This window comes from Choristoneura fumiferana, chromosome Z (genome assembly GCF_025370935.1).
Source record: "Choristoneura fumiferana chromosome Z, NRCan_CFum_1, whole genome shotgun sequence".
NCBI classification, from domain to species: Eukaryota; Metazoa; Arthropoda; class Insecta; order Lepidoptera; family Tortricidae; genus Choristoneura; species Choristoneura fumiferana.
This window is the reverse complement of record NC_133472.1, coordinates 12,297,195-12,325,082: the sequence shown is the minus strand read 5'-3', so window position 1 is coordinate 12,325,082 and position 27,888 is coordinate 12,297,195. Positions and strand designations below refer to the sequence as shown.

At 35.5% G+C, this 27,888-nt stretch overlaps 2 protein-coding genes across 8 annotated transcripts in view; one reads left to right on the top strand and one right to left on the bottom strand.

The window, feature by feature from the left end:
* Fbl6 (F-box and leucine-rich repeat protein 6) overlaps window positions 1-4,103 on the bottom strand; it is a 32,810-nt gene extending 28,707 nt beyond the window's left edge. The window contains exons 1-2 of the mRNA XM_074086699.1: window positions 2,589-4,103; window positions 207-405 (exon numbers count right to left, since the gene is read on the bottom strand). Of these exons, the coding sequence (XP_073942800.1) occupies window positions 207-405; window positions 2,589-3,431 (1,042 nt within the window). The 5' untranslated portion in view covers window positions 3,432-4,103. The remainder of the gene's footprint in view (window positions 1-206; window positions 406-2,588) is intronic.
* A 331-nt stretch (window positions 4,104-4,434) lies between these two features.
* The window catches only part of raw (NDT-like domain-containing protein raw), a 100,743-nt gene continuing 77,289 nt past the window's right edge, over window positions 4,435-27,888 (top strand). For 3 of the 7 annotated variants that reach the window (XM_074086910.1, XM_074086945.1, XM_074086899.1), the window contains exon 1: window positions 25,579-25,708. Coding sequence is in view for 2 of the 7 variants with exons in the window: in XM_074086963.1 (XP_073943064.1) it covers window positions 14,189-14,256 (68 nt within the window). In the remaining 5 variants the exon portion in view is untranslated. Of the gene's footprint in view, window positions 4,664-5,545; window positions 5,651-14,010; window positions 14,257-25,578; window positions 25,709-27,888 lie in introns of those variants that run through there. The other 4 variants (XM_074086963.1, XM_074086971.1, XM_074086936.1 and 1 more) reach the window with 4 other exon arrangements.

Below are 27,888 nucleotides of genomic sequence, written 5' to 3'. Positions count from 1 at the left end.
ATGGCATAATAGGTTTTAGTTGAATTTAAATGCTCTTATCCCGTTTTCTCTTCTCCCGCAGAGAAGGTAAAACCTATATAAAAATAGCAAAAAAAAATGCCATACTTTTCGTCACAAAATATACCTTATCAAAGATATAACATGTGAGGATATTTTGTTAGTAAAAAGGCTCATTTGGGGCATTGAGATTATTTGAGATATCTTACTTTTAGACGTGTTACTTTTCCGCGTTTTGGCCGGCGGGTGGCGCGGCTTGGGCGCTGCCACGCTCATGGCGGCGGCAGTGTCGCCACGCGACGGGTCATACTCCTCCCCCGAACTCTCACTGGCCACTGGCGACGCAGCCCGCTTCTTCTTCGACTTCCTCTGACCTATGTCGGCTATCGAAGTTGGTGTTGGAGTGACCTATAATCGAAACAAACATTATGAAACTCTTATCATCATTACATGTCGCTAACTGGTGGCTTAAGCATCTAAATCATTATAACGTTATATATATATATATGCATATAAATGGCAGGAAAGTCTCCAATATTTTTTTTACTTTAATCTTAAGTTGTACTTGCCTTTACTATGTTAGAAAGTTAGCAAATTTCATAATTTCTTGATAACAAGCTATTGTTTTTTCGCACCTGTGTGCACACTTACGAGAAAGAAAGGTATGGTTATTTTTAAACTTTAACATTCAAGTTCTATTATCATTTACGTGTTAGTATATTCTTATAAATATTAATTAGTATTTGACAAAATAGACCAGCATGATGTGCTGTGTGCATCATTTAGATACAGAATGAGAAATAAGTAGCAACACAGAAATAAAAACAAAGTATTAACTAGTACATGACTGTAAAGGCCGGCAACCCACAATCCGGCCGAGGCTTGTATAGTGCTTTTCTCAAACATGACATGAAATAAAATAAAACAAAAAATTAAGCTGGCAGGACGATAGTCTGGTCGCCCTGTTGTGTGCCCGCGTGTCGAACAGGCTGCTGGCGGCTGGAGGCACGCGCGCACGCTTTAGGGCGATCAGACTAGCGTCCCGCCAACTTGATTTCTTGTTTTTTTTTATTTTATTTCATGTCATGTTTGAGAAAAGCACTATACAAGCCTCGGCCAGAACGTGGGGTTGCCGGCCTCGCATCCCTATCCGTCTATATCTGCTTGCCCCCTACTTCCCGGCCTCTACAGTAATGTACTATTTCTACTCCTATACTGTAATCTGTGATTTACTTAATCACAAACAGTAATATAAAAGCAGACATAACAAGATTCTGGAAAAGTCTACATTGTCTATTCCCAATAACATCACTGTATTGTAATGTTGCTAAAACAATACTGCAACCAGTTTTCATTCATATGTTTGGACAGGCTAAGGTGCAGCCAGTTACATATTTTATATCGTTTATATACAGAATAAAAACTTTTCGAACATAATCCATAGCCTGCCAACATAGGTAACGCGTATTTTTAACATCGTCACAGGCAAGTAAATGTTAATCAAAAATAAAATTTAACTTCAACAAATTTTGACATTTTCATATTTCTCACTTGTTTATTATTGTTTACAAACCTTCTCTTTGCGTTTGCCATATTTTATTACTAAAGTATGAAAACGTTTAAAGTTTACTATTTGTCTAATTTTGTATTGTAATTAATAAGTACCCAGTTGAAGAAAAAGTATTGTATGCAACGTTGGATAAGGCAAAAAAAACTTGTGACATCTTTTTCTTACAATGTTCGCTAAAGCTCACATTGTAACTCATGCCACTCACCTTTTTTGAACCCTGTTATACAACTGTTGCATCAAATACTATAAAAATTAAGATAAGAGATTAAATACATCTTCAAATAGCTTGCTACAACATAGCTTTGTTGCTACTCTCACCCAATAATATTGATGTTAATTATAATAATTTTCTTTACTTTTAGTTGTATTGTTAACTAGCTCAAGGTTGACAAATTATGAATAAGGTTGATTAGTGCAAAATAATGATGACAATGCACATTTCATCGTGCAGATAGTTCCCACAAAATTAATAAAGTAAGGTGTGCAATTACAATGTTTTATGTTTCAGTTACACATGCTACTTAGTTAAGTCAACATTTACATGTACCTTTAACCAAGTATAGTCATTCAATAATTACAAATCGGAAATAAAATTGTTCTAAATAACAATAAAGGTGATATCCAGTAAAGTAATATAACAGAAATCACAATAATATTTAAATTATGAGTAATCAAATAAGTACAACTTAAAGTACAAAGAATCTTCACAGTCAAATAATAAGTAGATCTAAGGTAAATGCATTGATTAATAGAATGAGATCTCCTTGTACAGATGTATTGAATAATGTTTTGCCATCATATTTTGTCAGAAAAGTTCGTTTTTATCTTGCTATCTCAACTAGCTTACTGAAGTTTACTGAAGCCTATTGAGAAAGCAAGATAAATACGAACTTTTCCGACAAAATATGATGGCAAAACATTATTCAATACACCTGTTTCATGTGATGTCCAAAAATGTCTTGCCCTAAAAAGAACAATAAAATTGTATTACATACATCTAAGCGAGATCTGGTATACTAACCAATTGACTTGCAGTTTCATGGACACTATTTCTTCTAATTTTGATTTTTATTGTATTTGTGTCCACTATCTGACTGTGATATGTGGGTGTGCTATCAGTTTTTTTCTTTTTCTTGCTCCGTGAACTACAAATGTCCAGCATAGACCTAGGCTTGCCACTGCATGGTGTGACAGTGTGAGTCCTTCGCTCCTTGACAGAGTCTTTAGATTTGCTCTTTTTTGTTGATAATTGACTAAGTTCATGACTGTATGGCTTGCCACTCTGTCGCAACACATTAATTAACGGTAACTTGACACTACACTGTACACTTCTGAGCACTTCATCTTCTGAGCTTTCTTCCTCTTCTTTGTCCTGCTCATCAGCTTGACACTCGCTACTGCTCACTAAGTTCAAGTTCTTACCACCTTTCACATGTAATGTTACCACATTGTTACTAGGGGAGCGGCCATGGCGTGACCGTTTCTTTTTCTTCTTCTGAATAAGGCCATTGGGTGGCGAATAGTCTCCACGGGAGCGGGAGTGAGAGTTGTGCCGCAAGTGTTGCTTGTGTTTTCGGTGCCGCGGGCGCGGGCGCGGCGGCTCGGGCGACGACAGCGCACCGTTACCCTGCAGCTTCTGGTTGGCGATCTCGTCGATGCTTTGCTCGAAGTCGGTCTCCAGCTTGACGCAGGACACGTGCTGGTCGAGCTGGTCCTGCAGCGAGTCGTCGTCGGCGTCGCCGTCCGCGTCGGTGTCGCCCGCCGGCGGGTACGGGCCCGCCTCCGGGAACAGGTCCTTACGCACGCTGAGCCGCAGCGCGGGCTCCTCGTACCCGCCGCTGGCGGGGCTCTCCCGACCCGACATGGCTCGCGCCTAGCGCCTCGCACCCGCCACCCAGCCTCGCCGCCCTCCGTGCCACTACTACAAACCACTCTCGCTCACCTGTGCGCCTCGACGTAAACAATCGGTTTGACACATCACATTTTCACTTTTGTGCATCAGAAATTCAACGATTGTTAAGCAAAGATATGTTTTCGATTGTTGATAATCGATATACAGGGCACTATAATTAGTGTTGATAACGTTAATCGAGACAGTGCAAAGCATCGTTTCTTCTTCACGTATTCGCATTTTAGGTCATCCATGTTCATGTAACGATGTGATTGCGAAAAACAAAGTACAGATCATTTTCGCGGACACTCGCGCATGTATCTTAGATACTGACGGACAAAAAGCACTCTTTTCAAAGATAAAGACATAATATACACTGATTCTTAATTATTTTCGTTGCAGAGTTGATGAAAACTGTTGACCTTGTTTAGATAGAAGCATTATAATAATGTTTCAAATTTTAATCAACAGAGGGGGGCATTCCTGCTACCCAAACGACGGTACCATTGCGCACGTAGTCCGACACTGTCAAATGTCAAAAAAGTTCTTGCTACCTTCATCCTTATTTTACCTATACGGAAAAACCATTTTGGCATGACTGAATTAGTCACTGTATTCAAACTCCATAGTAGCAGGAACGCGTTGCTTGCTGAGAGAGTGAAACCTGTGTCACAAAAAAAGTTATTCAAGCAACGTCCACACTAACATTGTAAAAGCGTCGCATGACATTTATTTTACTACCTACTGTACTGTACTAATATTTCTAAAATCTTAAAGGCGATGAATCAATTAAAATGTTATTTTTATTAAAAATAATGTAATCATTAATGATGTATGACAACATTTTTTACAATAGAAAAATAAAATGTGACCTCACTACAAGCATAACGTAAGTTCATGTCAAAGAATACGATTTCGATTTTTTAAATTGCATTGTGGTTCCAGCAAAATCTCAGAGATGGCAGCACAGGTTCGAAATTCAATATCTTTCTGTTTTGTTTCATTTCATTCTCGAGTAGAAATCTCAATCGTATTGTTAGTGGGAATTATACACATTGCTAATTACCAAAAAGCATCAAGCTCATATAGTAAGCAGAAATACAACGTTAATACGTATGTGCTATCATGCTATGTGTGACGTCTATCATTATAGTTGATACATAATGATGATAACCTACACGGTCTCTGTGTAGCCAAGTACTACGGTGAGTCACATTTATATTTATTACATTTTGCTGTATCGATGATCTCATGAAATTGTAGGTATGTAAACGTCGTAAGCAAGCATTAAAATTTGCTGGTTTACTATGCCGCGATTGGTTGAGTAGGTAGTATTACTTATATGTTGGGTAGGAATAGTAAGGTTTGTCCGTCCTTTCATGTCCTTTTTGTTATTATGTACATTTTTTATTTATGATACCGTCCAACCCACTAAATATTTATTGTGACTCAGGCTCACTTGGATAACTAGAATTATTCTTGTATTTATAATGCCTTGCTACCTAATCATAAAATCGTTGTTTCCTATATGTATTCAACATGAGTGAAAAAGTTTGCTTAGATTTTGTTCATAACTTAGAAAGTGTATCTGCACAAAAAAATTATTTGTACTGATAATTATAAAAGTGTGTTTTACCCTTAATGTTGAATGAAAACCTTGTCAAGACATTTGATTTTTGACTGTATTTGGATTGGTTTGTTTGTTTGTTCGTTTATACTCTTTATTGTACAAAAAGGTTACATAAATAAAAGTTGTGTTAAGTACAAAGGCGGACTTATCCCTGCAGGGATCTCTGCCATTGTGGGATTGGCTTTGATTTTTCTATGGTGGTAACCATACCTGTGATAACCTTATATTTATATAAGGTACATACTTACTAGTGAATAAAATATGGATGGATAACAAAATTGTATCATAAATCTACAAATATTAGTTCATATAAGTATATTTTAACAACACTAAAGGCTTCAATTTAAAACCTATTCTTTAAAAATAAACTACTGAATATGCTCCAAATTCAAAACAGTCATATATTTGTTTGTACTAACTTCCTAATGGTAGATACAAATAAGGTTGAAAGATAGATAACTTGTTGTAAAGGGACACTTTGCTATTCTGAAATCACCTACTGGCCTAAAAACAAACATAAATGATATATTTTCAAATACCGAATCAGCATTAAGAAGAATGGGTAAGTACTTGTTAATAAATTTAAGGATATAAATAAATATCACAGGACATTTTTTATTCCCTTATCAATGACCTCATTGGAGATAGCAAACATACAAAGGCAATTATTGGAATAGAAAATAAAGAACAAAGAACTTGGTAATAAGAACATATTTAATCAGACAAAACATAAATTTGATTTACTTACCTACTTCATAAAAAATTATGTGCCAGTGTAACATATCACTATCAGTTATTTCTAAATAGTTATTACTTCACTTAATAAGGACATTTGAAAAATCAACCCTTTCAAACCCAGCCAATACAATTGTGCAGATTAATTTACGTTTGAATTTGAATTTGACATGGATTGTATATAAGGTCCACTGTCATAACTCTTACATTTGAATTTTGAACTTGACATGTATTGTACATATAGTCCATTTTCGTAACTCATTTCATACTCGGCTGGGTTTGAAAGGGATAAAACAATCTCACCCTTATGTATTAAACCAGAGGTTCCCAAACTTATTTATTTCATCTAACGCCCACTTCGAAAATCAGTTATTTTGTAGAGCACCCCAATTTTTTTTCACCTTAAAAACGTGAATAACATCACCAGAGAGAGAGAGCAATAATATAATGCAACTTTACAACCCCTTACCGCCCCCCTTTAGGCCTCCAGCGCCCACAAAGGGGCGTTATCGCCCACTTTGGGAATGACTGAACCATTGACATAGTAAGAGTAGAATGAAAATTAATTGGCCTATATCCAGCAGTCTTCTTCGGGCATCTTTGAGCTGACATGATGATGATGATGATGTTTTAATTATCTAAAAAATTTTTGTAAAGAGACTCATCTAGGTAAAAGATTTTTAAAGAATAGGTAAAACAAACTGCCCATCGCTGAAGTCTGTGAACACCTCAACATTTATGCCAATAGAAAACAAGAATGTGTATGAAATTGGTGTGAAGTATAGAAGTATATTTGTCTTGACTTCATGAGACTAGTGTGAAAGTAGTGTATAGGCAGAGTCATTCACGATGACGCATGCCGTGGTTCTTATTACAATGACATTAATGTGTAATTTTGACAAAATCATGCATGTTCATGGTTGGCACTAACTAGGTATAAACTCAAAATTGTGCAAATGACATATTTAAATATTGTATTACTCGTTTAGTATAGGCATACATAATTCTGAGCATACCTACATATTTTTATCTTGACTAGTTTAAAAAAATATATAGATTATTTTAAAATTAAATTTTAAACAATTTCAAATTGTGCAAAGCTGGAACAGTCTAGCTTTCTATTAGTGTTACAGTATCCTAAAAAATATGTAATCAAAAGACTAGAGTCTCAAAGGGCTAGCAATTTCTGCTCATTCAGACTCGCAAGTGGCTGCCAAGCACCAGCAAATGTTCCTGCGCTCCGATTTCTGGCCAGAGGGTGTGGTGTTCCGTCGTTTTAGGGTAGCGACGAAGACGACGTTGAAAAATCCCTAATTAGCTTTTTTTTAGTTTTTATTGTATGTTAGGGTTCCGGAGCCAAAATGTCAAAAACGGAACCCTTATAGTTTCACCATGTCTATGTCTGTCTGTCTGCCTATGATGCTAGAAAGCTGTAATTTTGCACGGATAATATGTAAACTATGCCGACAAAATAGTACAATAAAAAAATCAAAAAATATTTTTTTAGGGTGCCTCCCATAGACGTAAAGTAGGGTGATTTTTTTTTCTCATCCAACCCTATAGCACAGTGTAAGAAAATGTAAAGTAAAGTAAATGTAAAGAAAATGTAAGTAAGTTCTTAGACTTTGCCATAGCGTGGGGTATCGTTGAATAGGTCATTTAAAACCATTAGGGGATTGCTAAGACAATTTTTCGATTCAGTGATTTGTTTGCGAAATATTCAACTTTAAAGTGCAAATTTTTATTAAAATCGAGCGTCCCCCCGCCCTCTAAAATCTAAACCGGTGGGTGGAAAAATTAAAAAAAATCAGGAGGGGAGTAAGTTAATCAAACTTACAAGTAAAACTATAACGGTTAAGTTTAAATTTAATTATTAGCAGTTTAAGAGTAAATATCAGTCTAAGGTATAAAATATACCTAAATTTGCAAGATTCCGTATAAAATACGAAATCCTTAGAAGAATATTACTTATTTTTTTTGTAATAGCTACGGAACCCTATTTTGGGCGTGTCTGACACGCTCTTGGCCGGTTTTCTTATATATTTTTGTGTATAATTTGAATTTTACTGCATTAGTTTTGTAACTGTCATGCTGTATTTTTTTATTGATAAATAAATAAATAAATAATAATTAATGTGTCAGTTAGATTATCAGAAAATATTGGAGACATATTTTTTTCTTTTGACAATTAAATAATAAAAACCGACCCAGTGCGAGTCGGACTCGCGCACGAAGGTTTCCGTACCATTATCTATAAACGTTAGACATTAGCAAAAAAACGGAAAAAAATCTAGTTTGTTGTATGGGAGCCCCCCTTAAATATTTGTTTTATTTTAATTTAATTATTTATTTTAAATGTGATTAGTACAACTAAATATTCCGTGAATATTTCAAGCGTCGCACTCGCACTCGCACTGAGTCAGTTTTTATTATTTGACCTGTCCTCTCTCAGAGGCACAAATTTGTGCCCAAATTACTTTGATCCTGTTATCCTGGGAGATGACAGATTAATTGTCAAAAGGAAAAAAAATATCTCCAATATTTTCTGATAATCTAACTGACAGACTAATTATTATTTATTTATCAATAAAAAATTACAGCATGACACTTACAAAAGTAATGCACTGTAAAATTCAAATTATATACAAAAATATATAAGAAAACCGGCCAAGAGCGTGTCGGACACGCCCAAAATAGGGTTCCGTAGCCATTACGAAAAAAATAAGTAATATTTTTCTAAGGATTTCGTATTTTACACGGAATCTTCCAAGTTTAGGTATATTTTATACCTTAGGCTGCTATTTAATCATAAACTAATAATAATAGTTATAGTTTTCCTTGAAACTTTGATATACTTACTAACATCCTGAATTTTTTCAAATTTTTCCTCCCACTGGTTTAGATTTTAGAGGGGAGGGACGCTCGATTTTAATGAAAATTTGCACTTTAAAGTTAAATATTTCGCAAATACATCACTGAATCGAAAAATTGTCTTAGCAAACCCCTAATCATTTTAAAAGACCTATCCTACGATACCCCTCACTATGGGGTTGGATGAGAAAAAAAAAGTCACCTCCACTTTACGTCTATGGGAGGTACCCTAAAAAAAATTTTTTTTGAATTTTTAATTTGTACCATTTTGTCGGCATAGTTTACCTATATATCCGTACAAAATTACAGCTTTCTAGCATTGATAGTCCCTGAACAAAGCCGCGGATGGACAGACAGACAGACAGACATGGCGAAACTATAAGGGTTCCGTTTTTGCCATTTTGGCTCCGGAACCCTTAAAATGAAAGTCCTGATACATTCATTCACTGACTCATCAACGCCCAGCCCAAACCGTTGAACCTAGAAAGCTGGAATTTCGCACAGAGGTTCCTTTTATGACTGTACACGAGATAAGAAAGGTTTTTTTGAAATTCGTCCTCAAAGGGGGTGAACGTTAGTATGTAAAATTGTTATTTCTAAAGTTGTGACTATAAAATTTGGGAAGAATATTCTTCATAAATATAAGTGAACACGTATTTCGCCATTTTTGAAAATTCTTCCCTTGAAGGGTAATAAGGGGGGGGGGGGGGCGAAAGTTTGTATGGGAATTTTTTTATTAATGAAGATATCATTATAAAACTTTGTGAAATGGTTTTGAAACAGAAATGAACAAACACGTGTTTCACTGTTTTTGGAAATTCTACCTCTGAGGGGCTAAAAAGGGGGGAGGAAGTTAGTACTTACGGAAAAATGTTATTTGAATGAAATAATATGATGAACGTGCGTGTAGTTTTAAAGACAAATGAAAGAACACTAATGTAATTGGTTTTGGAAACTATGGATGTGGAAAAGGGGGGGGGGTAGAAGGAAACTTTTATTTTAGGGTTAGTTTTATGAAACTTAATGAACATTGAAGTGAAGAGAAATACAAGAACACGTTTCAACTAACTCATGTCATATTTCAAATTTGTTGATAATTCTACCCCTAAAAAGTTAAAAGGGGGATGGAAATTAACATGACAAATAAAATTGGTCAAGTGCGAGTCGGACTCGTACATGAGGGGTTCCGTAAACAGTTCAGTAAAAGTTTTTCTTAAATTCTTCTAATATAAGTTTTTTTTGCTGACTGGACTCTACTTTATGCTCCTGGTTACCAAAGTACTCGTCAAGACGACAAACGAGTCCAAACTCGATGCAGCGGTCGTGTCGTTTATCACAGATTTCATATGGTCACCCGCTAGCTTTAGCATCAGATCCACTCCATGTTATAATAATATTGCATTGTCATCGGATTTATACATGCGTGTAAAATTTCAGCTCAATTGGTTGAAGATATCCACTTCAAATTTGAGTTGAAAGATTCCACCCAAGCAAACATAGTTACATTAGGTACCTACACTGCAAATAAATATAATGCTATGAATACAAGCTTTTTTGCTGAATGTACTTTTTGTTGACTGTACTTGCACTGTCGTCTAAACTACATATCTGTACCAAATTTCAAGTCGGTACTTTTAACTATTGAGGAGTTCCCTCCTGTAGAGACGATCCTGGCAGGACCACCAAGGTGTCACTACTAGATTATTGTATTTTCACCAAATTTACATAAGTATGCAAAATTTCAAGTCGATCGGACCACTGGAAGTGGGTCAAATTTATCTTCCAAGATTTGAGCAAAACAAACAATAAATAAGTAAATAAACAAACAGGACAAGCTATAGAAAAGCTTCTAAAAATATCGCCGAAATGTAAGCACTTGTCCAAGTATTTCGAATAAAAAACTATTTGTATTCTCATCCTCTTTGGTTCTGGCTGTTTGCTTCTGAAGCCATTGCCCGCAACGCAACTTGCCGCGCGCGGCAAAAAAAAAAATCTGTCAACTCTGTTCATTCGTGGGAAATTCGGCGGACTTCGTATGTTGTGTAATTAAATAATAAGAAGCTCGACTAGTGTGAATAAATTTTAAACTGTATTATAAACCTTGTAAATAGTGTTAATTACTTAGTATGATTTTTTAGTGTAAAAAACAATAGGTAAACATAGTAATTAATACGGTGTGGATTTGGCCAGCGCTTTAACAAAGTTGGCTTCATTGAGGTTTGTGGTTCATAAATTGCTTTATTAATTTTGCACAAAAACGAATAAACCACACAATCAGACAGTCACTATAATATATTTACTATCGAAGCTTTTATAAAACATAATTAAAATTGAAAACTTAAAGGTAAATATTCAAACGACATAGCTACCCGTTGCTAGGCGACTCGGTCGCCTTAGCAACGGCTAATAACGCCTAGCAACCAAAAAACGCTGAAAAAAACACGTTTCTTGTATGACGACCCTCTTTAATTTGTAACTTTATTTTATTTTTAGTATTGGTTTGTTATAGCGGCCACAGTAATACATAATCTGTGAAAAATTCAAGTGTCTAACTTTTACGGCTTCAGAGATAGAGCCCTGTGACAGACGGACAGACAGTCAGACAGACAGCGGAGTCTCAGTAATAGGGCCCCGTTAGCACCCTTATGGTACGGAACCCTAAAAACGTTGTTTTTAAAACTATGATTCAGAATTTTTCTAGAATGGCTTTTTAACATAATAAAAAGAATATTCTGTAACTCACCATTTAAAAAAAAAAACCACCACTAATAGGTAAAAGGGAGGTGGAAATTTGTGTAGCGAAAAACGTTATTTTTTAGGTTAAAATTATGAAACTTAGAAATTTTGAACATGAATCTACCGTGAGACTCACTCATGTTAAATGATATTGTAACGGATAACTCTCGTCTTAAACCGAGTTTAGCTCGACATGTTTCGGGCTATTTCGTAGCCCTTCTTCTCAGGAGCACGCGAACGCGACTCAGCGGCTGCCGCAACACGCACACTACGCGCCACCGCTCTGCTCGCGCGACTGCCCGACGAAGCTAACACCGGCGCACAACTACCCGCATTTTTATCGTCATTTTTATTGTCAACTAGCTTTTACCCGCGGCTTCGCACGCGTAAACTATTCGGTCTGGTAGTTGCAATTGAAATTTTCGGGATTTTACAAAATTCCCCTGGAATTTTCCAACATTTATATCGTGGTCTTCATTGAGGTTGTGTTGTGAATAACTGTACAAAATTCAAGACTAAAACCAGTGCTGAAATTTCAAAAAAATTCCCTATCCAAATTCAAATAATTTATTCAGTAAATAGGCCGCAATGGGCACTTTTACACGTCATTTTTTAAACTACCAGCGCTTTCGGAAAGACCATCACTGCCAAGAAGAATGCGCCGCAAGTAACTTGGCAGAAAGTCATTTTTTAAAAATAAAATAATTACCTATAAAATACTTTAAAACTACAGTGTACAATTAAAGAAAAAATTACAAAATAATAATAATAATACAGAGATGTATGGGGTCCCTTAGTTACAAAACTATCCCGTGGGAATATCGGGATAAAAAGTAGCGTACTTATGTGTTATTCCAGATGTCCGGCTACCTACGTACCAAATTTCATGCCTCTAAGCTCAGCGGTTATTATTTCAAGATTTTATCCCTATCCCATGGGAATATCGGGGTAAAAAATAGCCTATGTGTTATTCCAGAGGTCCAGCTTCCTACATACCAAATTTCATAGCTCTAAGCCCAATGGTTGTTATTTCGAAATTTTATCCCTAGGTATCCTGTGGGAATATCGGGTAAAAAGTCGTTTATGTGTAATTCCAGACGTTCAGCTACCTACATACCAAATTTCATGACTCTAAGTGGTTAATATTTCGAGATTTTATCCCTATTCCGTGGGAATATCGGGATAAAAAGTAGCCTATGTGATATTACAGAGCTCCAGCTACCTACATACTAAATTTATTGGCTCTAAGCCCAGCGGTTGTTATTTCAAGATTTTATCCCTATCCCGTGGGAATATCGGGATAAAAAGTATCTTATGTTTTAATCCAGGTTATAAACTAACTTTTCGCCAAATTTCATCCAAATCCGTCCAGCCGTTTCAGCGTGAAAAAGTAACAAACATACTCACTCACTCACTCACAAACTTTCACATTTATAATATTAGTAGGATTAGTAGAATGCCTAATGTAGGGTAGCACACAACACTAACAACATCGCTCCGTAAAGGCACGTTCACACCAACCGATGGCGCAGCACGAGTATTTAAAACTGTTTTCCAACTCAGAACTGTTTTCAAACTTAGAAATATTTTTCTTCAAAGACAATAAAAGAACATGCATCTCACATTTTTTGATAATTCTACCCCTAAAGGGTTTAAAAGGGGATGGAAATTTGCATGAGAAAAACGTTATTTTTGCAATTATAAGTATGTTTCTGAAACTAAGTGAACGACTCTCGAATAGAAATAAACACATGATTCACTTTTTTTAAAAATTTCACCACTGAGGGGGTAAAAAAGGTGATGGAAATTTGTATAAGAAAAATGTTATTTTTTATGTTAGGATTATGAATCAGCGAATGAATTCGTGAAGAGAAATAAAAGAACAGATGTTTTCTTTGTTAAGATTAATTAGATAGAGTTTTTCTTCGAAATTCCACAAAAGAATATCCTTCTGTTAATTAATGTATCTATATATGTAAAGAGAATACCTGACTCATTACAAATTGTTACGGAAGCAAGAGACATCGTTATTTAGACTAGGTATTTGGTGACTTTTGCATTAGACTTTGGGTCTGAATCGCGAGTGTAAATATAAATATCGAATAAATAACATAAATATACCATCTATATAATTACTTTATTTTATTTCAACTATAAAATTAAACAAACGTCAAAAATCACCAAAGTTGCCGATGCCTCTATTATGCATTTTCGTTACGATAAGATGTTTTTTTTTTTTTCAAATTAGAAAACGGAACTAGATAAATTTGTGCAAACAGAGCTTGATTTTTTTGGTCAAGTGCTCATAACCACCAATTTCGCTATGATTTCTTTGGCAGATGTATGGGATGTCTCCATGACCTTAGTAGCACAAGGGTTCCACCCTGGTACAAGATTCAGTTTCCTTGACTGTATATAGAAATCCTCGCCATGAAATTCCCACAAATTTTGAAGTCACTTCGCTTATTCGCTCTAGACCACGATGCAATCACGATGCTACCGACTCCTGTATGGCAGCTCTTTTTTACATTGCATTATGAATTATTATTAATTTATTAACGTATTGTTCATTTGTTTCAGATCGAATAATCACAAAGTAAGAAATCAATGATTTCAACGAGGAGCCGGAGTTAGTAACGTGATAAGTTAGTGTCATATAGCGGGTGCGCTCGATCGGGTTTCAAAGTATCGTATTCGTAATGTGGTAGTCTAGGTGGTAGGGTGGTGCAAGTGATGCCAGTCGCGGTGATGCGGAGGGATGGTGGACGCGGCCGCGGAGCGCCGGGCCGCCGCCGCGGGCTACGATGCCACCCTCAGCCTAGCCAAGTAAGTCGTTGTATAAACTTTTGGTCGGTGTCGTCGTCATCGAAATGTACGAGGACTAGGTTAGATCTGCTTTAATATGTATGTAAACGTTTTGTCGTTCCTAAAAAGTATGTATTTAACCTATGTACAGGGTGTCCCGTAAGTAGGACGAAAACTTAAGGTAGGTGGGCAAAAGCGTCACGCACGAGTCGATCTTTCAGATTTTTTGATAAATTTACTATATATATAGCCATTGATAAATGCATTCCCATTTTTCTAAGATTTTGAGTTGTGATATTCAGACTTTATTATTATCCTCATTTATCCTAGTCATACTTGTTATGACCATTTTTTGGCCGGATGCTGCACTTCGTGATGAAAGCAAGCCGCTTTGCACAGTGATAGTACAGGCTAAACTGAGTGATTTGACCCGCAACAGCGGAAGTTTCACCCCTTAGGAACAGAGATGGCGCCACTTATTTAAAAAATATTTCAAAACATTCTACAAGCGAAAGTAAAAGACCGATTTCAATGTTTAATATCTCAAATGAAACTTTATTATATACGTTACTTAGGAAAAATACTAAAAAAATGTATATTGTAAACTTCTGGCAAAACACGGCATCTTAAGTTTTATTTTCTTACTTGATTTGTAGTTTTAACTTGATTTCTAAAAAAAAAACTGTATGCAACATGAATGGTTTAATAGTTTAATGCATATACATATTACTCAATACATAACAAGTATTAAAAAAAAACCGACACCGATACCTTTCATATTTCACGAAATATGAAAGTTTAAGTGTGTGCACAAATTTCTTTAAAAAATATTTCTATAAATTCTACAAGCTAAACTAATTAACCGATTTCAATGTGTAATATCCCAAATTAAAGCTCATAAACATTCATTATTTACAATAAAACATCAAAAAAATATTTACTGAATGCTTTTGGCAAAAAACGCACTCTCAAGTTTTTTTTTACCTGATTGGTAGTTTTTACTTGATTGCTTAAAAATATTGTATGTTGTATGCAACATGAATGGTTTAATGCATACCTATATATATTTTTGAGTAAATAACAAGTATTATAAAAAAATACCGACACCGATACTTATACAGTTTAATTGTGCACTCTTTTCTTACAAATAAATTTCAGCGAAATGTTGAAGTGAAACTACTGATTTTAATGTATAATGTTAAATGAAAAGAAGAAAGAAATTACCTAATTTATTAAAAAAAAAAGTTTTTCCCCGGTATTACCAAAAAATATAATTACAATTAGTAATTATTAAGACAAAAAATAAAAACTATACCGTTTCCGGCATAGTTGGTTCATCGGCAGATGTAGAACTGAAATGGAAAAGTCGTTTTGAAGTACTTGTGCTATTCCAATACTACAAATAATCACAGATCATTTAGACACGGACTGTGTTGCTGTAGATTACTATTGAATTATTTTTGTGCCTAGTTGATTACCATTAGATCTAAAATTTTGTGCTTACCTGTGGAAATCAGTGGTCAGCATACAAAATAACCCTGCACTGATATTAACTTACTTTTAATTTGTACAGCCACCTTTGCAGGATTTACACTGGGCAGTGCATGGTAAGCTGACCCGACGACACCCACAACGCATGGTATCGCAGCCAGATTTGCAGCGCTGTAACTGCCGACAATTCTGGAGTCCTTCTTTTTTGCCTTAGTCCATCCCCAAGAAGATGGACATGGTATGGACATGCTCTCTATAAACATGCACAAGCGGGCCACATATGGAGAAACGCTCTGAAACCAGAAGGTTCCGTACCATGTCCATCTTCTTGGGGATGGACTAAGGCAAAAGAGAGTTGGCAAAAGAAAGTAAGCCTCTTGGACCATTATTGCGGCTTTCAAGTTTCTTTCAAGGCTCAAAAGTTTCAGTAAAGATTTTTTTAATATTTGATTTTTTTTATTATGAGTTTTAATTTGGGATATTAAACATTGAAATTAGTTCATTAGTTTAGCTTGTAGAATTTTTTGAAATATTTTTTAAAGAAATTTGTGCTCACACTTAAACGGATCGGTATCGGATTTTTTAAATGCTTGTTATGTACTCAGTAATATGTATATGCATTAAACCATTCATGTTGCATACAGTTTTTTTAAGCAATGAAGTAAAAACTACCAATCAGGTAAGACAAAAAAACTTAAGATGGCGTTTTTTGCCAAAAGTTTTCAGTAAATATTTTTTTGTGTATTTTGTATAAGTAACGTATATAATAGGCTCTCATTTGAGATATTAAACATTGAAATCGGTCTATTACTTTAGCTTGTAGAATTTTTTGAAATATGTTTTAAAGAAGTGGTGCCATCTCTGTTCCTAAGGGGTGAAACTTCCGCTGCTGTCAAAGGCTGCGGGTCAAATCACTCAGTTTAGCCTCTACTATTACTGTGCAAAGCGGCTTGCTTTCATCACGAAGTGCAGCATTTTGTCTCTAATAAGTATGACTATCCAGTCCATTTATACCGTACATAACCAGCCTTTATTCACGGCTTCGCTCGCGTAAACCATTACGAATAAGTAGGGCTGGCTGGCTAATTGAAGTCCCGAGATTATAGTAAATTCCAACAGGAATTCTCGAAACATTCGTCGTGGTCTTCTTTGTTGTATGAACAATACCTAACTAAAATTTGTCTATACTTAGTGGTTAAAGTTTTGAGATTTTACATGTATCCAGTGGGAACATCGGGATAAAATATAGTCTCTGTTATTCCAGAGCTCCAGCAAATTTAATTTTCACTTCTCATGCTCGTAAATTTCGTGTTTATGCTGTATCTAGGCGACATTAAATGACTTTTTATGCTCTAGTGCATAAAATAAAATCTTCGTTTAAGACCAAATTAAGACCAAGATAATCAGGTGTCAACAGCCACAAACAAAAAAGTTTCTACATATTTTTTAAAGAATTTTTAATTAAATAAAACTAAAAATCAATCGAATCAATCAAAATAAATCAGTAAAATTAAAAAATAGAATTATTATAATAATGCGTAAAAAATAAAAGGTACATAGAAAGTGAATTATTGTTTCCACTGTTACTACTTCATTTCCTCGCAATCTAAGTGAGAAGCAGAGTGTAAAACTCGAGCATTAAACCCATTTTCCCCTCGAGGTGGCTATATGAACGCCTCGAGTAAAATGACTCGTTTTATACCCTTGTTGTACAATCTACTATTGGGCCTGTTTTAGCGTAAAGGAGTAATAACTACATGGACACACACACGCACACGCCTACAAACGTTCTTATTTATAATATTATATTATTTATAAGGACTGTAACAAACTAAACGGAGGAGAAATATGTGTACAGCCTTATGCGCCCCGTCTACTGCCAGTATAGTGTAAAAGAAGTCTCACATTTTAAATTTTATGAGTTTATAATCGTGCTGATTGATGCCGTAATTACAATAAAGTACCTAATTCAATTAAAATAGACCCTAATAATTAATGTCTACATGTTAACAGTAAAAACCGTGTTGAAAATCGGTTATGATATTAATTGAATGCCATAATTTCGTCGCGTCATAGATCTAACTAAGGTAGATACGAGTACATAGCAAGACAACAGCTATAATTTATATTCATTGCTCCCTGGTCACATGTCAAGTTGTCACTATTGACCGTTGGCATTTTGCCGTTAACCCCTAATATGATCAGCGATCATTCTATTGAGTCTCATTGGCAGGAAGTTACGCTATTGAGTTTGGGCTTCGACCTAAGTAGAGTCAACGAATCTGTTAATTCTGCAGTTCTAAACGATATTTATAAACTTGTAATGATAACTTTTAATATAATATGATTTATTAATTGGGTTTACCTAGTTGTTCGAATTTCATAATAAAAACATTAGATACATTTCTAATGGCTAAAATTTAAAAAAAACTCGTCCCTGTCCAATCTTTGATAGTATCTATCATTTGGTCTGATTTTCCCCGAACACTTAATATTAGTGTTCTGGTCTAGTTCTTAAATTGTGGTGTTGACTCTGCTATCGTAAGTCTTGTGCAGCAAATTGTTTGATTAGGTGTAAGATGAGCTGGGCACGCAGTACAAGTTCGTTAATGAGAGCACCGACAGCACGACGTGTTATCAGGGCCGCGGTGATTATGTGTGCGACACGGTATCGCGAACGTTATGCATGTGAGCGTCGCCTGTAGTAGCGCTTCCAGGAAACGCGAGTAGGTTTCTCAGAATTCACAGTCGCGTACGTTTTCTTTCTGTAATTAATGTCACGCTGGAGGTACATGCGCTAATTTGTGATTACGCGCTTACGCTATTGTATTTTTCGACGCGATTCCCGGATGAAAAGCAAAGGCTGCCTGTTCACGAGATCGCATTTATCCGTTTGTACCTGGTCTTGCACACACTTAACGTAGTCCACCATTCTGTAATGAATGCAGCATTCAGAAATAGTTCATAGCGACTCTTGCGTACCTACTACTTTTCAATAATGGCTTTATACCTATTGTTTTTTTTTTCGTTTAAACAATTGTGCCATTGTGAAACGTTTTTTTTTTCTTTAGCCTTTCGTAAGGTTTGGCGGAAAGCATCATTTGTCTGAGATCAGTGTTTCTACAAGATTAGAAGGTCATCTTTTTCCTACAATAACAAACCATTATTGAAGAAATCATGCATGATTTTACACCACATTTGAATATGTTACGTTACTTATATAGTTATGTAAATAAAACTCATAGGACAATTGACAATATTTATTCATATTCAACTTATTCATATGAGCCAAAAGTCACTGAACAATTAATTCTTTACGCAAAATATAAGAAAGTGCAATTTAATCATTCAGTGATGAAAAATTTGTTGACATCCAGCAAGTCTTAAGCCTGTGGTCTAATACGAGCCAGGAACAATACGAGTATTATTTAATACTTTTAACTACTCGAGATTGAACATTTAATTATGCGTAAAACTTTTAAAATGGATTTTTTCCATAGTTATATTTTAAGCTCTTAAGTGTATAATGTCAAAAATGTAAATGTTATCATAAAAACTTTAACCTTTTATACTCACCCCTTATATGTAGGTATGATTTTAATCTTACTGAATAATTTATGATTTGTATCTTAACTACAGTTTTGTATTTGTGGCATTAAAATTACCAACCTTAACCCCCATTTTTAACCAACTTCAATAAAAAGAGGTAACCAATTGTACCAGCTTCTAAACATTTATGCCAAACTTAATTTCGCTCGAACATATCACAAAAAAACAAACAAAAAAACACACACACAGCACACAGCACAAAACACAGGTGTGTTTGTTGGACAGCAAAAAAATATTTTTAATTGGACTAGGACTAGGATTGCTGGACTTAGGGGACAAAGTAAGTTTCATCAGAATCGGTGCAGAAGTTTTTGAGATAGAGAGTTAAGTGTATTTAGTCACTAGAAAAACGTCGTTGGTTGTTATCAGGGTAATCCTAAAACATGTCAGACACGTGAAAGACAAAGAAATAATTATGCTATCTAATATTAAAAATTCTCGGGTCACAATGTTTGTCCTCCGAAACGGCTTGACCGATTTTTATGAAATTTTTTGTGTATATTCGGTAGGTCTGGGGGGACGTTCGGTAGGACGTAAGCTATGTTTCATACCCCTAAGTGTTAAGGGTGGCCTAGCCCATTTTTTTTTTATATAAATTATTTTTTAATGATTTGGCATTAAAATATACATACCTACAACCCTAAATGGCTCAGCCCTGAAATGTCCGTTTTCTTAAAATGTATTTTTCCCAAAATGTCTTCTTTTTCATAATGTCACCACCACAGATATAGATTACATGTGTTATTTAGATTATCTGTGGTCAGCACGTCTTTTGCATAATGTCAGCTTCTTATAAGGTGTGTCTCCAAGAATGAATGTCTCCTTGAATGGTTAGAGAACCTGACTACGAAGCTTAAGGTCCCGGGTTCGATTCCCGTGTCGGGGCAGATATTTGTATGAAAAATACGAATGTTTGTTCTCCGGTCTTGGGTGTTTAATGTGTATTTAAGTATGTATCTATATCTATATAATTATATTTATCCGTTGCTTAGTACGCATAACACAAGCTTTGCTAAGCTTACTTTGGGACTAGGTTAATATTTATTTATTTATTTTATTTATTTATTAGTACTCTTTTAATTACGTTAATAAAATCCTTTTAAAAGTTTAGCTAAAAGTTAGCACGACATTCATGGTCTGTTAGGTGGCGGTACGAAGTTCGCCTGGACAGCTATAGTATGTATGTATATACTAATTAATATTAATATGTATGTCTATTTGTTGTTTAGCACCTATAGTGCAAGCTTTACTTAGTTTGGGGCTAGATCAATTATTGGTGTAATTTGTCCCAAGATATTATTATTATTATTAATTGAGACTTGTCTCGTAACTTGTCTGGACTCGAAAGAAAATGATTAACATAATTTGTTTCAATTCCAACTGAACTGATTTAAAAAATAAAACAAAAATAAAAAAAAAGAATTTTTAGAAAATGAAACTGATTTCAAAACTGTAACTAAAAAGGAAGAATTAAAAGAATTTAAAAAAAATTGCCGATTTTCTGAGGTCGGTGCTAGCCTTGATTTAAAAGAAATATTTAAATGAGTAGGTAACTACTAGTTCTATACTAAACTAACAGAGGCGCCGACCTCAAAAGAAAATATTTTTATCAAATTTTTTAAAGATTAAATAAAACTTCATTTATCTTTTTAGTTTTGAAGTCAGTTTAATATTTTTTTAAATTGCTTCTTTAGACCTTCGTAGTTTAGACCACTTAGAAGGTGCATTTCCAAACAACCATTTGTGCTCCCTGTTTACATAATGAAAGAGAATCTTTATGCAAAAAATTCGAGGGTTTGTGCTGGGCGTTGTTTGACAGTCAGTCAGGACTTTTCTTTTTATATGCATTTATTTATGTATGTAGATGTATGTTTTTAATAGTTTTTTTTTTATCATCACAAGATTGTTGATAGCCAATGGCGTTTTAATGTGTAAAATATGCTATACACTAACATCGTTATATTATGAAAATTTCAAAATCTTTATTAAATTAAAAATACAAAATATAGAAATTGTTCGCAGGGTTCTGCTGTCAAGTAAGTAGTTTTATATAGACAGATCGACACGCTGTAGGTACCAATTACCCGAGAAAAAAGGAGAGTAACCTACAAAAAGCCGGCCAAGAGCGTGTCGGACACGCCCAAGATAGGGTTTCGTAGCCAATACGAAAAAAATCAAGTAATATTATGTGCGTTATAACACAATAAAACACTTACTACAGTCTTAATAGCTATTACCAGAAAAAGAGCGTATCTTCACGGCACTTACGTCCTTTTGTTGAGAAGCGCAGTTTTTCGGCAATTACTCAAAAACGGTATATCCGATCATGTTGAAACCAATTTTCATTGAAAGTATTTATTAAGCGTTACCTTTCCATATTTTTTGGACAAACGGTTTACAAGATAGAGGGGGGGACACAATTTTTGCTACTTTGGGAGCGATTATTTCCGGAAATCTTCACTTAAACAAAAAAGTTTCTGAGAAACCTTACTATCTTTTCAAAAGAGCTGTCGAACTATGTGCCACACGTTGTTGTGAGTTAAAAACTCGTTTTTTCTGTACGTGTTTGGAGTGCCCCAACCCCCCCCCCCCTTATAAATATTTATTTTTGTAATTTAACTACAAAAATAAATAGCGGCTTTGACAAGACATCTGTACTCCAAATTTCATTGATATACATCTTTTAATTTTCGAGTAAAATGCCTGTGACATACGGACGGACAGACAGACAGACGGACTTGACGAAACTATAAGGGTTCCGTTTTTGCCATTTTGGCTCCGGAACCCTAAAAATGAATAAGCTCCCATCAAAAACATAAAATGTATAAAGTGACAAGTCGCTTTTGCATTACAAAAAATTGTAAGATTTCTTAATATTATACGTGCAAATTATTATTATTAATAATAATAATAATAATTTATTCAAAAACTCATTTTACATCATATTTATTAATATTATTATACCTGTAAATTATTGATAATTAAGTGACGTTATCTGCAGAGAGTCGGCATTCACACAGCCTTGGATCTCGCCAGTTCTTAATATGTTAGTGAATTATATTTGTACCAGGATACATCATAACGGTTCTAGATATGGTAAAAACGCAAAGCGAGCTGATGTGGGAGTTCTAATCTGCATAATAGCGGGGACATATGCTCAGCGAACGGCCAGCGTTGGTAAAGCTGGTATTTGTCATCAAACCGTCTGCGCTCGCAGCGCTTGTCAGATAAAAAAATATATATCACGGGACAATTCACACCAATTGACCTAGTTCCAAAGTAAGCTTAGCCAAGCTTGTGTTATGGGTACTAAGCAACGGATAAATTTAATTATATAGATGTATAGATACATACTTAAATACATATTAAACACCCAAGACCCGAAGACAAACATTAGTATTTTTCATACAAATATCTGCCCCGACACGGGAATCGAACCCGGGACCTCAAGCTTCGTAGTAGGTTCTCTAACCACTAGGCCACCTGGTCGTCTAAATAGATAGATAGGCGGAAGGTCTTGCAACTGCAATATATTTGAAATCTTTTGATATGGTCTCCTCTATTCTCAGTAGTCGGTAAACACTGAATGGCCATTTGCAGGGTTTTAACTATTTTCTAGACCCTAACTAGACAACAATGCTGTCTCGCCTGCGGTCACGGCCCAAGATTGAGGTTTGGAGTTGTGTCTCTCGCGCCCTTGCCCCTTCGGACTACCACTGGTCGCGTCGCTCTAGCATACATTAAATAATCATTAATATAATACCAATCAAGAAACAAATAGGTATGTAAGCTCATAGAATATTTTTTGTTTATATCTGCGACTAAATTTAATTTTACAGAAATCAGCATAATATTATACAGTTAATTATTTATTCCCGATTGCGGAGAAGCTTAAAAGTAGGTAAGGGTGTTGCAGGACATCCTCGATCAATAGTGTTTCGTGTGACTTGCAAAATGCACGACGTACGTGGAATGTTATTATTTAGGCAAGTGTCGAGTCGGCACGCAACATCTGGCTCCGCTCGCGCGGCCGCTCAACGCCGCAGCTCACGCAGCGTTCGCTCGGCTCTCTAAATCCGTCGGTGACGGTGCGAGGGGCCAGCGGCGAGGCGGGCGGGGTGCGGGGGCTATTTTCGTCTGGCGGCCACGTTTGGAAAAAGGCCCGGTGACGTCACGATCCTCCACGGCGATGATGCCATCCAGCGCTCGCGACACGCATCAGTTGCCTCTCTTGCCAAAATATCACTGCACGTTCCCCGCTATCAACTTTATTTTGGTAATTGTTAAATGACAGACGTACGGTGCAACTTGTATTCCCAACATTTGATTGGCACTGCCAAGTTTCATTAAATGTATCGATTAAAATTCAGTGCTTTATTCAACTTTAAGTTGTTTGGCTTTTTTTATGTATATGATACCTGCTGTTACCCGCGAAGTTGTCTTGCACAGAGCTTTCTTATTCTTAAAAGATGTCTATTTATTCAGCAGTTTTACGGTGAAAAAGTAACTAACAGACTGTCAGACTTACATTTTGAGGCACAGAGCTATTTCACATTTATTTGTATGGGTGTCAAGTCTATGACTGTCTATGATAGATAACGACTCAAGGCAAGATTACTAAAACTGTTGGTAACTTGTAATCTGTTAAAGTACGACGACGATCAAAAGTAGTAAACGAATGAACGAAGAATTAAACAGTTTCGTGCAAAAGTTGTCATATTCAAGCAATTTAACACTAGCTACTATCTGGAACTGCGTATGCACCTCGCGAGAACTTTGTGCTTTTATGGTATAAAAAATCGGTCAAGTGCGAGTTAGCCTCACACACGAAGGGTTCTGTACCATTGATGCAATTCTTTCACGCTTTTTGCAAGGAAAAAAAATGTTTTACATTGTTCACTAAAAGCTACTCATGCTTAACCGGTTTTTATTATTTGTCGATATCTAGAGTATATTTATATCTATTATCATTCTAAGTTTGCAATTTTTATGTCTAAACGTTATAAAGATACAACGCAAACAAAAATAACATGTTTCTTGTCTTTAATTTTTAATTAAATTTATCTTTTATTATTGATTGTTATAGCGGCAATACAAATACACATTATGTACGCAATTCAGCTGTCTATCTATTACTGTTCTTGAGATACAGCCCTGTGACAGACAGACTGATAGCGTAGCAACAGTAATAGGGTTCCGTTTGCCACTCTTCGAGTATGGGAAAGTTTTTTCTATCGTGTGAAGCATATTTGAAAAGGCACGAAGAGACATTTTCGCAACAGTCGTTTCCTAATCTGCCCATTGTTCCACCGAACAGTGTTAGATTTACATTAAAATTGTGAATATGGCTCCACTGTTCTAACTAGTGCGTAGTGTGTGTCATCATTATTATGCCCGATTGTTTTCATAATATTAGTATCTTTCAAAACGTTTTAGTCTCTGTCAACTAAGTTTGTACAACTTTGAACATTTGTATCGGAAGCACGTTATTTGATTATGAAACTTACAGGACTTAAATACTTTTTTTTATTCGACTGGATGGCAAACGAGCAAGTGGGTCTCCTGATGGCAAGTACTTTTCTATATTCAGTAGAAGTGGAGCCTTAATGAATAATGATTTATTTTAGACGAGATTATAATATAGGTTTTCTCGTTTATCAGCGTATGTATGTTATCTCACTGCGTAAGTTCGGCTTATATTGGTATTATTTGTATTGTACGAAGGATTCGTAGGTAATCGAAATCGGAAAGGGTCTGTCCAAGAAAAACTAAAACATGTTTGGACAAACCCAAAAATAACAGTCTTCTTTGACTTCTAACTGGCCAGCATTAATTCATGTTCAACTATTGTCTCAGTGTTAGAAGTAACACGAAAAATTACCTACTCGTGTTTAAAAGAACACGCACATAAATTTACTGTTTCAGAAGTGCACTGGTCCGTACGTAACCCTTAGCTGTATTTATTTCGTAACTTTTTGTTTGTTTACTTTACATGCAGATGTGTAGTGTAGGTACTGTGTGTGCGGATAGAGTTGTACTGGCTGTTATCAGCGCCGAGTCAACAATGCTTGCGCCTCTTACCAAGGAAACTAAGCGTCGGCTAAAGTAATATTAAATGTGTGTTTGTGAAGTCGGCAGCTCTCTTGTAACCGCGATAGTAAAGCTGTACCGTTATTGCGCGGGTGATATCGTGGTAGGAGGCATTGGGTCGGGCGCTCGCTATCGTTCGCCGGTCACCAGTGCTGCGCGAACAGCTCCGCTGCTTGGTATAGCGCGGTACTACTATATATCGTTAAGTTTCCGTTTCGCCAATTTAACAAACTCGCCAGTTTGTTTACAGTGACGTGTGTGGAACCAATTTCTAAACGTATAGGTAATTGTAGAAGAAATATTGACTTGCGCGCGGGTGGATAAAACTAAAGCTTTTGGGAAACCTCGCATCGGATCGTTGGTCTTATACAGTCGACCCTTGTATTATTAGAACCTGCCGAATTGTGTTCAGTTATGTATGAGTTTGTTGTTAGATGAGCTTTATTACTTGACTCGGTTTAAAATTGAAGTTGTGGATGAAAATGAGGTACATATGGTATGAATAACTTTTGTTTTTAATTGGCATTGATTAGTTTATTACGTGCTCTATCAGAATCCTTTTTATTTGGCAGTCAGGTAATAAAGAAGGAAAATAAGTTGACAAGTCATCAAACGTGCAAATAATGGGCATATGACTGATACAGTTATTTGTTAACTTGGTTGTGACGAAGCGTTGATGTGAATTGTACCAAGGCACCTATCCTTCCTTTTGGACTTTAGGACCATATATATCTATGAGTGAAATTGCTTATGTCAACACTTGGCCTAATCGATGATAACTTATAAATCAGGTTTTGATAAACAGATTTCATAAAAGATAATTCAGTAACTTAGATAATAAATAATTATGTAATCAAAGTAAAACAATATTGGGCAACTAGAAACTATTTTTATGGTTCTGGAATTTAAAGTTGGTTAGCCAACGTTGGGCGTTACACAGTCCGTCATAGGACACACAGTCCGTCATAGGACACTGTATCTCAAGAAGCGTAATAGATAAAAAAAAAGATAGACAGCTGAAATTTACGAGTGTAACTAACGCGTATTTCTATAAAAAAAAATTAAGCAGTCCCGGGGTCCCAACCAGATAGTATAAAATGACCACACTTTGCGTACATTTTGCTCAGAAGCAGGTCTCTAATAGCTTATTTTTTAGACAGTCGTTTATAGCATATACTAGCTTTTGCCCGCGACTTTGTCCGCGTGGCATAGTAACTTTGGAAAGTATTTAATTTATTTATGATACCTATTTTGCCAATAATAGCACATAGAAACTTCTACGGTTTACTGAAAATAATCTATTTTAAAACATTGGTACAACTATAAACTATTTTTTTTAGTTCTTCCATCCATCCATTCATCCATCCATGTTCTTTGGTAAAACATAAATATTTTGCGAGAAGCCACATTTTAGCAATACGACGTGTATTCTACCCTGCCAACACAAAAGGACTACTTAATTCTTCATAGTGAATTCTTGACACCTTACGTCCTTTATTGTAAGTTAGGAAGGTAGGATTATAATTAAGATGGCATTTTTACTAAGCATAGCTACACATATTTCCGATAAATATACTTATAGTAATTTTTTTTTAATTTCTTAATAACTTTCATCCCCATATTTTCAAGTAAATAGGTCAAAATTTGAAAAGCGCCAGAACAAATGTTTTTTAGGGTTCCTTAGCTCAAGAGGAAAAATGGAACCCTTATATCACTTTGCTGTCCGTCCGTCCGTCTGTCTGTCAAGACCCTTTATCTCGTAAAGCGGAGTATCGATATCGAGTTGAAATTGAAACCCTAAACTCAGGTCAATAGGCCCGAAAGCTGCGAAAAAAACAAACTTCTAAGTCAAGGCAATCAAAAGCTACAGTCATTAAAAAGGTATTTCCATGTAAATCACCTTAACAGAAAAAGTAATAGGGTACTTCCGGCTGTCCTTGAAACTTGGTATTTTGCATAAAGGTAGCTCTTATAGCTCAATAAATAAGAAAAAATCTGAAAATTATAATTTTTCATGTCTGACTGTCTATGTCAATTAGCCATCTTAAATGACCCCACATTGCGTACATTTTGCTTGAGTTTAGAAGGCTCTGCTAACTCTGCATCATGCCCTTTGCTAACATCACCTCGCAGGTAAAATTTTCAAAATCGCTTGAACAAATATCTATTTATTTCTGATAAGTGCCCAAATGCCAAGTTTCATAAAGAACCATCGATTCATCTTCAACAATGACGATCTGCCATATAAAGTTTCATTCCCTATTTCACCCCCTCACAGGAAGAATTATAAAAAACGCGTGAATAAGTATCTATTTATCGCTTATCACGTGCCCAAATGCCAAGTTTCATAGAGAACCATTGATTTATCTTCGACAATGACGATCTTCCATATAAACTTTCATCCCCTATTTCACCCCTCACAGGAAGAATTAAAAAAAAGGCGCGAACAAATATCTATTTACT